Below are 14,830 nucleotides of genomic sequence, written 5' to 3'. Positions count from 1 at the left end.
GTATTAGCTGAAGCCGGGTCACGGCAGGTAGCATGAAATGAGAGCATTCCTTGTTTGTCCAGCCTGATATATTTGGTTGAACCATAAGACAGAACAATGCCGCTCACACCTCTGGTGTCCTGGGCTCAACGGCATGAAGACATCTACCTGCGAGTGGAGCTGACAGACGCTCAGGTGAGCTAACCTGAGAACCTGCTGGGGCAACCCACACTGCCTGCGCTCACGTTTCCTCAGCCTCCTGCACGATACACGTTGCCTCTTAAGGTTAATAATCAATTAAGCAAATGAAGGGTGCAGGTGCCTAAACATGCCACACTGCTGGGTAGCTTCTACACTTTGCATCAGTGTGCACGCGCGTGTCCTCAAGTTACTTCAAACAAGGACATTATTGGAGCTCATAATCAAATTGTACTGTTGTTGATGGATTGCAGATTTGTTTTCTAGCCTTAGTTTGACTGTTTTGAATCTGCTTTGAATAGGTTATTATTGTTGTCTCGTCCGCTGTGTGCACATGGCAGGTTGTAATAAAATTCTTGCATTCGAACTCTGTGAGAGGAAGAATAAGCTCACCCTCTGCCTCTCTTTCATTTTGCAGAATATCGAAGTCCATGTACATGAACAAGTGCTTCAGTTTCGAGGTGACAGACACTTCATGTTCAAATTCTGAAATGCAAATGTTTAAAGAAGTTCACAATTTGTAAAATTGTTTTTTTTTGTGTGTGTGTATAGCCCAGGGTCATGGAGCAAAAGGACTAAATGAATACGAGTTCAGTTTGGAGTTTCTTTTACCAGTAAAGTCCGAGGTATGTCCTCCATTTAAAGAGCAGTCCGAGATATCATGTCGTGCTCCTTTCTCACCTATGCCTACTAGATGTGTTGATTGTGCTCATGTGTGTCCAGGTGAGTGACAGGTCCACGCAGCGGCAGGTGAATATTACTTTGCAGAAAGAGCAGCGAGGCTGGTGGGAAAGACTGACGCGACAGGAGCGCAAACCAGTCTTCCTGGCTCCGGACTTTGACCGCTGGCTGGACGAGTCAGATGCTGAGATGGAGATCCGGGAAAAGGTGAGCATTATGTTTTTGCATCTGTGGGACATTTACACACAGCACCCTGTGCATTTGACAGCCGTCTTGAAAACCTCGGTCAATATTGTAAAATGTATTATTGATAACGAAGCCAAAGATCATATATATATTTTTTTACTTTAATAAGGAGGAAAAAAAGAACAGGTTGAAGTCTCAGCAGCATGAAGAGAAAGGTGAGTGCACATCTGTTTGGATGAATGCCGGTTTCTCTAAAGTAAAAAAGAAAAGTGTATATATATATATATATGTGTGTGTTTCCTCAATTTATCTTTCTTTTCAATGTTTCAGGGTTTGTCAGCCTGACAACAGGATTGTTGTTTGTCTATAATCTGGTTCAGTTTCTTGGTTTTTCCTGGATCTTCGTCAACATGACAGTGCGGCTCTTCATCTTTGGCCAAGGTGAGGAAATGGAAGACTTCTGGGGCTCAACTTTCTCATTGTTTTGCCTTCTCTGATCAATTTCTTCTCAAAAACCTGGCAAGACCCATCATTTATAACACTACTCTCACGTCAGATTCTCTGTACGACACATTTCACACCATATCGGACGTGATGTTCTTCTGCCAGATCCTGGCAGCAGTAGAGGTCCTCAACGCTGCTTTTGGTGTAGTCCGGTCAGGAGTTATTCCGACTCTTATACAGGTATGGTTGCTCATTTGTTTGATGTTCAGTCACCTGCTTTTTGTAACTGTACCAATACGTCTTCAGTCTAATAACTATTTGTTGTGGGTTTTGTTCTATTACTAGGTGGTTGGAAGGAATTTCATTCTCTTCATCATTTTTGGTAGTGTGGAAGAAATGCACAACCAGCCGGTTGTGTTCTTCGTTTTCTATCTGTGGAGCACCATTGAGATTTTTAGGTAATTATGACTCTGCTTTGTCGTTGTTTGTCACTGTGTGTGAAGTTGTTGATACAATGAACAATTTGAGGCTGACGCAACTTTACTGTACATGTATTATGACAATATAGTTCTTGAATTGTTCGTGGTGAACATGTGGTCATTTGTTTGGACTTGGTAGATTCTGATTATTTTAAGTCAATGTCTCAGCACAATCTTCTGTATGAAGTCAATATGTCAAATGACTCCATAGGTTCATGGACGAACTTCAGCTGAATTGTGGATATAAGATATAGAAGTTTAAACAATAAACGTGTCGGATGACGCGGCGCGGAAAGAACTCGTCACACGAAACCTTCACTGTGATTTGTCAATCCATTTGTCTGTCAACATTTAGCGAAAAAAACAACCAATGAACACTCAGTAAATCACAAAGGACCTCCCCACCTCACAGGTGAGGCTCATTAGCAACCTGTCAGTCAGAAGCCAGAGAACACGGCATGAGGACAACTGTGCCTCTGTGTATAGAGCTGAGATTGTTCTGTAAAGTTTGATGTATAACACGTGGGTATGTGTCACATGCAAACGCCTTTAAAAGGTGAATTAACATTTTTTTGTAAAATGGAGACATGAGCCCAGCCTCCAGAGGGTGAACAGGACATATGTGAATGTCAGTCAGTTACCAAGGCCACTGGTTCTGCTGTGTTCAGTGTTAAAGATGACAGGACCAATGGGGTCTCAAATATACTTGTTTTTTTTTACTTATCTGGATGTTTCACTGAAGAAACAATTTATCATCCACGATATTAAATACCTCGCTGGCACTTTATAGGTAGAAGCCTCTTTGAAAACACAGCTCTGTGTGAAGTTTGGTCTTTAAAAAGAAGAAGAAAAAAACTTTTAATCGCGATTAATGAATTTCAGAATGTGCGATTAATTAGTTAATTTTTTTTAATCGATTGACAGCCCTAGTATTTATACATGGCAGTGTATATTCCATAATAAATGCCAAACATGTAATGGTTCCAAGTTCTCAAATATAATATTACTTCGCTTTTCTTAACCGTAAAGTAACTTGAATATTTTGGGGTTTGGACTGTTAGTTGGACAAAATAAGAAATTAGTTTTGCTCATGGACATTTTACTCTGAAAAAACTTCAGAGGCACAATAGGCAGTCAGTGAAGTATAAATCCAGTCAGTGCAGAAGCAACACAGGTTCAATTTGACAAAGGTTTTGAGGTCACGGTTTACTAATCAGCTGGACTGCTATTGATGTGTCAGTTGATTAAAAAACGTGTTGCGTTTCCTCACTAAAACTGACTTGACCCAATTTCAGGTATCCGTTTTACATGCTGGGCTGTGTCAATACAGAGTGGAAAACCCTCACATGGCTACGGTACACAGTCTGGATCCCACTGTACCCATTAGGGGTTGTAGCTGAAGGTGAGCTTGTTTATGTCCCTCAGAATTAATAACTAGTCATGCAAGTTCTTAAAAGTATCTCCCCATCTCTTGTAGCTGTTGCTGTGATACAATCCATTCCTGTCTTTGAAGAGACTAAACTCTTCAGCATTGCTCTGCCGAAAGCTGTCGGTGCGTCCATCAGCTTCTCTTACGTCCTCTACGTCTACCTTGTCCTCATGTTTTTGGGTAAGTGTTAATAAAAATTGTTAAAAATCATATATATCTTGAAGCAAAGCGTTTGATCTAAAGTCAGCATTTGTGTTGTGATAAAGTTTTTGGTTTACCGCCCCCTCTTCAGGACTGTTTATCAACTTCCGTCATCTTCACAAGCAGAGGAAGAGGCGCTTCCGTACCAAAAAGAGGAAAGCTAATTGAGATTCAGCACTGACTACACAAAGCCTTTGCTGCCCGCTTACTGCAGCATGTTTTAAATGGTTCTCATAAACCATGTTCTAATCATTCCTACTTTGTTATAAGTTGTTTTTCTCTCTGAACATGAACATCCTACAGATGATGCAAACTGGTGATTAAATTCTCTTAAGATTTAAGAGTTTGTATGTTTGTATTTCATAGATAAGTGAAGATCTATAATAAGCCATAGATAATGATGAGATATTGATTAATTTTCTTTTAATGTGTTTTTTTTGCAGTGATATTGCTACTATTAGTTATTTTGTATGAATGACGAACAACGTTCTGAACAAATACTTACATTTGTTAACATTCCAGATTTTTAAACCGTACAACAAAACTCAGGGGAAATTACACTGGGGCCTTCTGAAATCAAAGAATTGTTAATTCTGTACAATAATATCTTGCTATGTAGACTTTGTATGCCTTCCCTGATTTATTTAATAATTTTTACCTGAATTTTAAATGCCAATAACAGTCATTTCACAGGTTTCCTGTAAATGTTATTTGAGACTGAATAAAAACTTATCTGGACAATTTGTGAAAACAGTCCTACAAAAGAACAAGTACAAAAAAAGAAAAGACCATTCTAACATTTTACAAACCTCATTATGTACCGTTCGCCATGGTTCGAGTGTCAAATAACAACTCTTAAGTCATCAATTGGACTCCTTTAGGTTCCACGGATGGCTTCTTGAAGCAGCCCCTTTGATTTCCTTAAACACAGACAGGCGGAGGATACTATCGTTTGGGTGAACTTTCTCTAATTCAGACGTGGCTCAGCTGGAGAAGTCTGTGTGCATGGGAGCAATGTTGTGATCAAAAGCAGCATACTGGGAGTCACCAGTGCTGGCCAGTTTGAGTTGCTGTGCGGCATGGGAGAGCTGGAAAGCAGCATCTGGATGGGCAGAGTCCGGCAGCAGGGTGCACTCTCTCTCCAGCAGGTCCGCCACGCCCTTCAGGAGCTCCCAGAAACCGAACGCCAAGGCAGCCTTCCGAAGACGGTTCAGCTCCTGGCAGATCCAAACACCAAAACCATCAGTTGAATTAGGAAAATAAAGTTTAGGTCCATCGTTAAGAGGCATTTTCAGCTAGATTTACCTTGTAGAAGGTTTGAGTTTTATCTGGCAATTTCCTTGCATTCCGTAGGATCTTCTGGACATCAGTCTGTAGAATGATAGCATAATTACATCAGATATGAGATTCAATTGGCACTTATTCAGGAATCACATCTTATCAGGAGGGATGGTTTACGAATGAGCACTTTCACATCGCTGCTACAGCCTCCAACTACTTTATTGAAAAAAATCCCACGACAACTATAGTTACGAATGGGATTGCCTCTCCTCAATTTCATTTAACCATGTATGTTGTTTATATTGTTTGTAATTGGGATGAGGTAAACATCCGTTGAGTATTTTAACATCACATTGTTTGATTGTGTTGAATTAAAAACACAAACGTGCAGCGGGTCCACCAGACCCACGAACACTGGCTGAATAACAAAAACAAAACACCACACAAGGGTTAAGTCAATGACGACTAGAAATATGCTTTGGCCCAATACTGAACATAGTTAGTCCAAAAACGGAGGAACAATCATTTAATAACTGATCTAAAACATGTTTAAGACTAGCTGTATGTCTCATAAACAAGTGTCATGCTTGCATCGAATGAAAAGAATAGTAAAGATGGATTTACTATGTTGACAACTGAGGGTTCAGATCATCAGGATGGTTGGTGTTGGTCGTGCGAGGGCTAAGATGCATCTTCAATAAAACTCCATATACATTCAATTTAGGTTAAATTAATTTAAACGACATCCTTTGGATGATCTGAAATGTCCATATTGGTATGGTTTTTTATGAGTTGAATGGAGATGGATGAGTGGAAAAACGCACACTAATTATTATCGTTACAATCTCAGTGTAATAGTATACAATAATATCTCAGTAGGTTCATGCTATATTCCGTTTACTTTTTCAACCAGTTAATTACTCTAAGTTGTGATACCATTCATTGAGAAAGGCCGTAGCTGCAATGCATTGAGAGACAACACTCCCTCCAGTAAGTTCCATGTCATGTGGACTTTGGGATCACAGACCAAGGACGGCAAGTAATTATGACTTATCGACTGAAACCAACTGTCTGTTGTCTTGGAACTTAAACAAACATTGGTGCTTCTATTGTGATTGTACGGTACCTGTAGCCCACTGGCTTTAATCCAGACAGTGACGTTCTGCGCGTAGCTTCGTTTGGCTGACGGCTGCAGAGGGAAAGGACTTTTACTGTCATCTTCTCCATAGGGATTTTCAGCAGCCTCTGAAATACCAGGACAATCATAAAACATCAGAGTGAAGTCAGTATCGGGGTCAAAGTCAGACAAATAAAAACAATAAATTATTAACTGCTTGATTATGAACAGAAAAACAGTAAGAAAAGCAGCAACAATTATCTAGCCTAACAGGATTGTCCGTGTCATAAGTTACATTCAAATGCAGAGTTTTAAAATATCCCAAATGTGTCGCACGGAAAATGATGATTCAGGAACATGTGGAGTGTATGAACAGTGCACCAAAAGAAAATGCTGATGTTTTGTTCTAAAACTTGCAGTTTGCTTGTTTGACATGTCTCTGCAGAGAAAGAAAGGGGTGATGAGTTACCCGATATTGGTCCCAAATGAGTGATCTTGCCCAGCCAAGGCAGAGGCTCTGGACCGGGCTCAAACAGGGACATCATCAGGTTTGATTTCTTTTTACTGTCTGCTTGGGAGTACAGCATGCCATACCACTCTGGCCTGAGGAAAAGCAAACTACATTTAGGCCTTTTCATCATATATTGTTATACTCTGCAGGTGTCTTGATATATAAATGCACGACATTTTTTAAACAATTTAAATTAATTAATAAAAGCTCTGTTGCATCTCACCCCAGCTGAACCAGTGCCACCATGCCCTCTACTTTAAGGCTGCCATGTAAAAGTACACAGAAATTTGGGCTTTTGCCTGCCATTTGACTGGCAGAGGGTTCCTCCTCGAGCTCATCTGTGGCTCCTGTGCCAACTTCATCCACCTCTGAAAGCAATATGAATAAAACACATTGAAAATACCATAATATTGCATACTAAGGGCTAATTGATTTAAATCTGTGTTTTGAAGAAAGACGTGTTAACTTTGACGATGGAAAGGGACAATTATCTGTATAAAAAGGGGATTTCCAAAATATTTGCATCACAAATGCTTTGTTTAAACTTTGTTTTTTAGTCACTGATTGGTCTGTTTCTTATTGAAACTTATTGAAATATGAGCTGTCCTTGTTGCAGAAAGATATGAAAGAATGTAAACCGTAGTAAATAGTGTTTTCTTGAAGCAGGGAACATACAATGCAGGGGAAACCAATTTTAAACAATGTGTTGCTTAAAACAGAATCAGCATATTTTCTGTGAAAATGTGTTACACCAAATCAAAGAGGTATACAGCTGATTCACAACACAAACAATGTTCAACACTAACCTTTGTTTACATTAATAGGTAATACCAAGTGTCTGGAAATAACAGGAGGACTGGCAATGTCAGCAATTTCAATGAAGCCCACAATTTCCAAATCTGAAACAGAATAAAGATTTGATGATGGGAACTTTTTTTAATTTTGAACTCTAAATTGTGAAATTAGAAGTCAGCTGCTTACCTATATTGACTGATCGGGGCATGGGCTCCACCTCTTCATCCATCACAATAGGCTCAGGCCGAGGGAACACCTGGACGTCTGAGGACAAGTTCCCACAGTGCAGGACAGCATGGAAGGGAGAGTACGCGTGATCAATCAGCCTCCTGAGGACATACAAAGACATTCGATGGGCAAAGGTACCTCAGTAAACATATAAATATTGAAAAGTACATTTCTTTCTGGATTACTTTCCAGTAAGGGTCATACCCAAACATGGCCTGCACACTCTTCATGCAAAGTGGTCCCTCCATGGTAAAGATCTGTCCATCCCCTCCGCTGAGACGAAGTAGCTCCTCCAAGTTGTCCATGGCATCAGTCATCTGCAACTGCATTTACACAAGACAAGGATGTGCAATGGTTGCAGATATTAAATCTATTGCGCTCAGCGTTAAATTACCATAAGCTTTCAATTTTAAGTTTGATACTTCCCAGGTACAGAATAGAAAACTGTTGCTGCTTAACACAAATAACACAAAAAAATAATACGCTCAATGCAGTAGTGGAGGAATAAGAAAACTAATATTTTCTACCAAGGCCAAATATCGTTTTTCGTCTTTAAATCACTGCTTCAAGTATGTCATGTGGACACATATTCTTATTTACAATAAAGTAACTCTCGCTCAAAGAACTGTAAATGGATGTGCAGGTGTTCCTGTATTCTGAAGATCACTTCCATCTCACTTCAGGGAAGGGTACTGTCAAACTGCCCCTCTCTCATGCTAAAATGTCTTCAACATTATCTAAGCTATCAAGGCCTAGTAGAAGCCATCAACTTAGATCTCGTTTCTGACCAGCTGCTTCTGGTTGCGTGGCATCTGATCTCATTTTCTCCATCGTTTTACACAGACTGTGTTCAGGTCAAAATGCAAATAAGTAGAAATCAATTGTTGACTCAGTCAGTACCTCCTCTGCATTGGCTACAGACATGATGAACAGTTTGGTAGGGAAAGGGAAAGGGAGTGGGAACTTCTTGTCATCCCCTCGATGCTTCCGTGTTTGGAGGGAGTGGCGTAAGGAACCCTTTCCAATACCAAGAGATCCATCAGTAACTAGCACCACCTGCAGGACAAAAGAAAGAGGTACATAAACAGAACCAAACCCATGCAGCAATAAATGGGTACAGATGACTGCAATCACTATGAAAACATTATTTGACCGCACACCAGCTTTATCAACGTGTGATGATGTTGTAAAAAGGATCTGCCACACCAGCTTTATCAAGGAGGTGTGATGATGTTGTATAAAGGATCTGCCAATTCACCTGGCAGGGACAGGCACTGCCCCACTCCTGCTGAACCACGTTACTAACTCCATTAAGAGCGCCTTCTACACATGTCTTGTCATAGTCTTCCAGGGTGCTCAGAGCCTCCTGTGTAGAAAAAAACACATACATTAGTTCATCCTCCTCTAATGTTGGTCAAATCAGGTCGTGACTCAGGAGAGAAAACCTGCTTTGACATTTCGAAGTTAATTTATCAAGTGAGGATATGTTATGTATATATTTTTGTTTACCTGTAATGTATTGTAATCTCTGGTGAAAGGCACCAAGAGCTCCCACAGGGAAGAAAAAGCCATCAGCGAGGTGAACTCCAAGCGGTAGTTTGAGGCCATGTGTTCAAACAACATGTTTAGTCCGTGGACAGCCAGGTTCTTCCTCTGGAACTCATCGCTGCCGTCCAGCGACACCGGCCGCGTCATGGACAGAGACACGTCCATCAAGACCACGGTAGGCATGGCGCCCTGCTTAGAGATGACCAACAACACGCTGGACTCAAAGGACCCGCCGATGTGCTCTCACTGAAGACACAATTAAGAGGAAGACGAGAAGTTAGCGAACGTAACATTACATGGCGTCACTTCCTGTCTCTGGCGGAGCGTGTTAAGAAACTACGACCATTAACGACATTACAGCGAAGAGAAAGAAAACATGTCACAACCTGTGGTCACAGCAGAGGTTAGCAATTGTTGGCTAGCAGACTCTCGCATTCTGCATGTTAACGGCAGAAGACAACACGGAAGAAAAGTTGTGTTTACTATTGACCAATTGTGAGAAGATAACTATCCTTAAGTTATATTATAAAGTGATTAATTAATATGACAACAACTAAATATAGCTACTTGCCATTCAACGTTTCGCTCGCCATCAGTGTTTGTGTGTTCGACTGTGCGCCATTATTTCCGTCCGGGCGACAGCAGTGCACTTTGGAAGAAGTAGTTCCTGTTTGTTCTTCTGAATTGTTCCCCTTTCTCTGATGAAAAATGGACACAGAAATATATGTCCTCCATTTTCAGATCAACAAATATTGGACTCCTCTACTTTTTACATTCCGAAAACGTTATATATATACAAAATAATAAATAAGAAGGAGAACATGAAGGTAATTTGACCACACAAAACAGCGACCTCTCTGGCCCCTCCCAACTATAACATTAATAAAATAGTATGCCTTGTTTGAGTTTAGTTAATACAGATCATGCGTTTCATTTTTAGTTTAGATTTTAGTTTTCTCCTTTGGCCAACATTCAAGCTATCGCCATTGAACAAAACGAAGAAGAACCCTTAAATGTCCAATAATACATACAACGTCTTAGTGGGATCTCTCATGAATTCCCTGATTGATTTATACTGTACCAGTACATTTATTTAACAAAGCTGTCAATGAGTGGGTACCTTCACTTATGATTTATGTCTACCAACATGGCATGTTGTCGTGTAATATGGTCCAGAATTATACCAATTATCACAATGCTATAATTAAATAGTTTACAGACCAAACTAGGGTTAATTCACCGTTCTAACCCCCATTAAGCATTGTGTGCAGCTCGCTCTCATCACCAGGTCAAACACTGCCGCTTGGTCTCGGCCCAAGACTTTACAGGCCTTACACAGACATAAAGAGAGAGAGAGAGCAGAGAGAGAGAGAGCAAAGAGGCCACAGCAGGATAAAGTGGCCCTTGAGCTGCATTCATTCAAAATCAGGCACCATATCACAGGTTTCTGAAGAGGTCTTTGGGGTGAATAGATATGTTAATCAATTGCAGCATCTTTTTCTGTTTGGCATTTTCTGTCTATGACTATCTTCATCATCATCCAAAAAACTGTTTCTATATATATATATATATATATATATATATACACATACAACTATATCCATGTTATGTTATATGTTTATAACTGGGTGTGTGTGATTAAGGAGTTATGTAAAGAGATTGGCTTTAGATAATTATGCCATCTGTACTTTGTTTGATTACTTTTTTATTGCCATCGATTATTTTTATTTAACTCCCAAGGGCCAGCTTTTAAATTCATTTCACCAATTATAATAAACAATTTGCATAGTGTGATGGTTTATTAGTATGCTTATGTTAGGTAAGTTAGCCACATTAGCCAATATGGGTTCAGGGCTCTCTTCTAGACATGTTAAGCCCTTCACGAACACTCACAAGATGCCATATGGGTGTTCAGTTTGGCAAATTAAATGTTCTCATAAACATTCAGGATTAAAGATGGGTAAAGAACAGGTAAATAGATTAATTGAAATTACCTCTCATCTCAGTAAAGAGGCTGATGTGAATTGTTGCAGCAAAGTGCTGTCTCCATTCGCATTCACGCCATGTCGAGCCCTCACAGCCTCTCACACTCAACCCCCAGGGTTTGAGGCCCTTTGTGTTGAGATGTGCATCACTACTTCCGTCCGGGTGAAAGCCGTGTAAATAAATAGATCCTACGTGATGAGGTTACACAATGTAATTGGGAATTTCAGATTCTTGTGCTGAAAAAAGTTGGCACAAAAAAAAACCAATAATAATGCACCATGCATATATTATATAAACATTATTAATCCGAAGTGTCCATATTGGGCTTCATGCAATATTTGTGCACCGTAATTGCATTAGACTAAAGAATATTTTTTGTTGAGCAATAAATTCAATATTGTAAGCTCATGATAAAGTGAGAGCGAGACAATGCACATAATCCTCTTAAGACCTCAGGTATTAGGTATTATGCTGATCCACTGTGAGGACCTGTCCTGTGTCCTACATAACTCCGGGGCCATTGCAAACAGTTTGGACTTTTGTTTGTGCTGCAATAATCAAAAGTGGAAATCTGCTTTGGAGATTTTTGCACCTGTGACTTTGCGAGACATTGGTTCTGTGGTAAGTCTACATTTTTTCTTAAATGGATGGTGTAGTTTCTTCTCATTGTGATTGATGTGTGTTGTGACATTACCTGAGTTGTTATCCAGTTTTTCGTTGTCAGGGATTTATTTCGCGACTGTGTTTGTCTTTATCACTTTATGACTAATGCTGTGCCAGACATTATATATTTAATTATTAGATGTGTTGTCTGAATAATTTACATGCTTTCAAATAAAAAAACTACTGTTGTGCCACCTGCTAAATAAATGACATTCTGTCTAGTCTGACAGGTTTTCCAAGAAGATGAGGATGACATGAATCATGCTGCTGAAGTTTTAAATGCTGTCACCCCATGGTCTGCAGAGGAGAGAGCTGGACTTGTCCTCTACCAAAGCCCATTCATGCAGCTGTAGTTCTCCATAGCAAGCATCATCACTGCTTTGGAGGAATATGCATTGTACAAGAAGGAAGCGACTGCAGCTGAGCCGGGTCTTGTTTCTCCTTTCCGGGGTTTTTCTCTGTACGCTCTACCAGCTGACCATCAGTGCAAGATTGTACGAGCCTTTGCTAATGTCTCCGTATGGAGAGGATTTTGGAGAAGGTTCATCAGAGTTGATTGAGGAGGTTACAGCAGAAACTCAGGGGCTGGAGGAACCTCCCACTGCCATTCATGAAATAGAGCTCACAGATCAAACAACACCAGGAATGCATTTGACACATACCTCGGATTCAACTTCAGATTTTAAAGCATTGACCCCCACTGAATCTCCTCCATCACCAACTAAAAACCGGACGATTGTGCATTGCATCTATGTGGCCCCCGAGCCTCCACAAGAGTCACTCATACCCACACCAGCTCCGGCTCCTCCTGTGGCCACTATCACTCCAGCTTCTCCTGGTGACGCTACTCATATAAAGAGTCAATACCCTGAAGATATTTTTTCTATTGATGACCGTAAACGAGGCTGGGTGATCCTCCATATCTTTGGGATGATGTACATGTTCATTTCACTTGCAATTGTGTGTGATGAGTTCTTTGTTCCTGCACTGGGGGTAATCACAGAAACGTTAGCCATCTCTGAAGATGTAGCAGGAGCCACCTTCATGGCTGCCGGAGGCTCTGCTCCTGAGCTTTTCACATCCCTAATAGGAGTCTTCATTGCCCACAGCAATGTGGGAATCGGGACAATTGTTGGTTCAGCAGTTTTCAACATTTTGTTCGTGATTGGAATGTGTGCATTGTTTTCACGGGAGGTGCTTCATCTAACCTGGTGGCCACTTTTCAGAGACGTATCCTTCTACATAGTGGGCCTCATCTTACTCATCATCTTCTTCTTGGATAATGTCATAATGTGGTGGGAGAGCACCATGCTGGTGGCCTGTTACACTCTCTATGTCATTTTCATGAAGTTCAATGTGCAAATAGAGCGGACGATAAAGGCCATACTCCTCAAAAACCAGAACATCGTCAGGATTTTTGCTGTGGAAGAACCGGAAAAGGTAAGAACTCCTGTAAGAGAACATGATGGGTTTAGAAACTCTCAAGAGTTATATCTAACAGTGTCCAGACTTTGGCCCAAAGTTGTTTTTCTCATATTTTTTCTTCTTAAACAGCCATTTATAAGGTCACATTACTCATCGCTCATGATATATCCAGGACCACTTGTGGGATTGTATGCAAATCTTGTCAAAAAAGGGAAATATAACTAGCAAAGACGTTGGTTGAACCAAAGCTGACCAGATACGGCAAGTTAATCCTCGAGAAGTTATGTCTCTTTACAAGCTGTAGCATCAACATATATGGTGTTTAACCCTGATAAGTGTGATTGAGGCTTAATTTACACATAGTGAAGCCAGAGTATTTGTGCACACTTTGTTGAGCTAGATTTACTGGTGGTGTTCCTCAAGAGCAAATGTAAATATTTTTATATGTGGAAAAGGCTATTTCACATCATACATAAACATACTCTAGTGGGATTTTTTTTTTAGAATGATGGATAATTTTACAATATTATAATCCCATACACAACACTCAGCTCCATCTCTTTTGCTGACATGCAACACTAACAAGTCCCCACGAGTGTGCAAAATGTGAAATAGCAATGCATAAAAACATAGTTTACAGCGTATGCTAATATTTAAGCCCTACCATTGAATGACAGAAAAAACATTGTTGCACGCAGACAAATGTGGACGCTGAAGATAATGTCCGACCTGCTCCAGAGAACAAGCATCGGTTAAAGGTACAAAATACAACAAACAACAAATGCACCGCCGGAAAAAAAAAAAAATGCAACAGCCTCCCTGGCACTCGCAGTGTTCATGTATCTCCACCTTATTCCACGCGTTATTAACCCTTCTGCTTCATAACATTGAGAAGTAATTTCTCAAGAAAACAGACCTGACCTCCATTTCTACATGATTGTCTGACGTAATGTCTGTTATTACGATTTGCTAAATTTCTGACCTCAGCCATCTCTTTTTACAGTTGAAGCCATCCCTTCATCGAGGGGGAAGCTCAGCTTCTTTACACAACAGCACCATGAGAAACACCATCTTCCAACTTATGATCCACACATTAGACCCTATAGGTGAGGGTGAGTACCATATCTGCACACGGATTGCCCTGATGATTGATAGTTGTCTCCCTTTAAAAGTGCTCTAGTGTTGAGTGTCTGGGGACCACGGCCTTCTCTGTAAAATGGATTAACAAATGAAGACAGCGCTAAATCCAGATTGATGCTAAGCAGATAAATACCTACCTCAGTCTATGGAGGGATATATATATATGTCGGCCCACACTGAATACAAAATATGCTTAGGATACCCAAAGCTATATTATATTAGTCAACACAAATATTTCAATTTGAAGACAATTTCTGTGATGTAAGAGTCAAAAAGTGTTAATATTTCTTTTGAATCTGTGTTAATCTGTTTACTTTGGTTTATTACCTTTATGTGGTTAAATACTGGTGATAGACAACTTGCCCAGTGTTATTCCTGATATTGGTGAGGTTACAATAGCTTTATATTGCATCACGCTCTGAGATCACTGTCAGGCAAGCAGGGACTGTGTATGTCTCACTTTGTGTACCTGCGGCCATGGCACCTTCTTTGCGCGTCTCTCAGGCCTTCAGGCTGCAAACACTCCACTACTCCAGGAC

At 40.3% G+C, this 14,830-nt stretch overlaps 3 protein-coding genes across 6 annotated transcripts in view; 2 read left to right on the top strand and 1 right to left on the bottom strand.

Annotated features, from left to right (window-relative positions):
- Positions 1-7: 7 nt before the first annotated feature.
- Positions 8-3,938, top strand: hacd3 (3-hydroxyacyl-CoA dehydratase 3). The gene is made up of 11 exons (XM_056416667.1): positions 8-174; positions 596-638; positions 730-803; positions 901-1,065; positions 1,214-1,259; positions 1,375-1,485; positions 1,601-1,728; positions 1,834-1,946; positions 3,263-3,369; positions 3,445-3,576; positions 3,689-3,938. Exons 1-11 carry the CDS (start codon positions 97-99, stop codon positions 3,763-3,765), a joined length of 1,074 nt encoding a protein of 357 aa, XP_056272642.1. The 5' UTR covers positions 8-96; the 3' UTR covers positions 3,766-3,938.
- Positions 3,939-4,003: 65 nt separating this feature from the next.
- Positions 4,004-9,482, bottom strand: ints14 (integrator complex subunit 14). Its single transcript, XM_056416666.1, has 12 exons — positions 9,464-9,482; positions 9,039-9,323; positions 8,788-8,895; positions 8,430-8,585; positions 7,734-7,852; positions 7,488-7,630; positions 7,313-7,405; positions 6,730-6,874; positions 6,465-6,598; positions 6,005-6,123; positions 4,903-4,968; positions 4,004-4,814 (listed from the first exon to the last, which is right to left on the bottom strand). The coding sequence occupies exons 2-12, from the start codon at positions 9,258-9,260 to the stop codon at positions 4,581-4,583; spliced, it is 1,539 nt and encodes a 512-aa protein (XP_056272641.1). The 5' UTR covers positions 9,261-9,323; positions 9,464-9,482; the 3' UTR covers positions 4,004-4,580.
- Positions 9,483-11,565: 2,083 nt separating this feature from the next.
- The window catches only part of slc24a1 (solute carrier family 24 member 1), a 6,735-nt gene continuing 3,470 nt past the window's right edge, over positions 11,566-14,830 (top strand). The window contains exons 1-4 of one of the 4 annotated variants that reach the window (XM_056416238.1): positions 11,566-11,684; positions 11,957-13,166; positions 13,850-13,909; positions 14,155-14,263. In XM_056416238.1, the coding sequence (XP_056272213.1) occupies positions 12,117-13,166; positions 13,850-13,909; positions 14,155-14,263 (1,219 nt within the window). In that variant the 5' untranslated portion in view covers positions 11,566-11,684; positions 11,957-12,116. Of the gene's footprint in view, positions 11,685-11,948; positions 13,167-13,849; positions 13,910-14,154; positions 14,264-14,830 lie in introns of all 4 variants that reach the window. The other 3 variants (XM_056416239.1, XM_056416237.1, XM_056416240.1) reach the window with 3 other exon arrangements.

This window comes from Pseudoliparis swirei, chromosome 6 (genome assembly GCF_029220125.1).
Source record: "Pseudoliparis swirei isolate HS2019 ecotype Mariana Trench chromosome 6, NWPU_hadal_v1, whole genome shotgun sequence".
Classification (NCBI taxonomy): domain Eukaryota; kingdom Metazoa; phylum Chordata; class Actinopteri; order Perciformes; family Liparidae; genus Pseudoliparis; species Pseudoliparis swirei.
The sequence above is the reverse complement of the archived record's forward strand: the minus strand, read 5'-3'. Positions and strand labels throughout refer to the sequence as shown.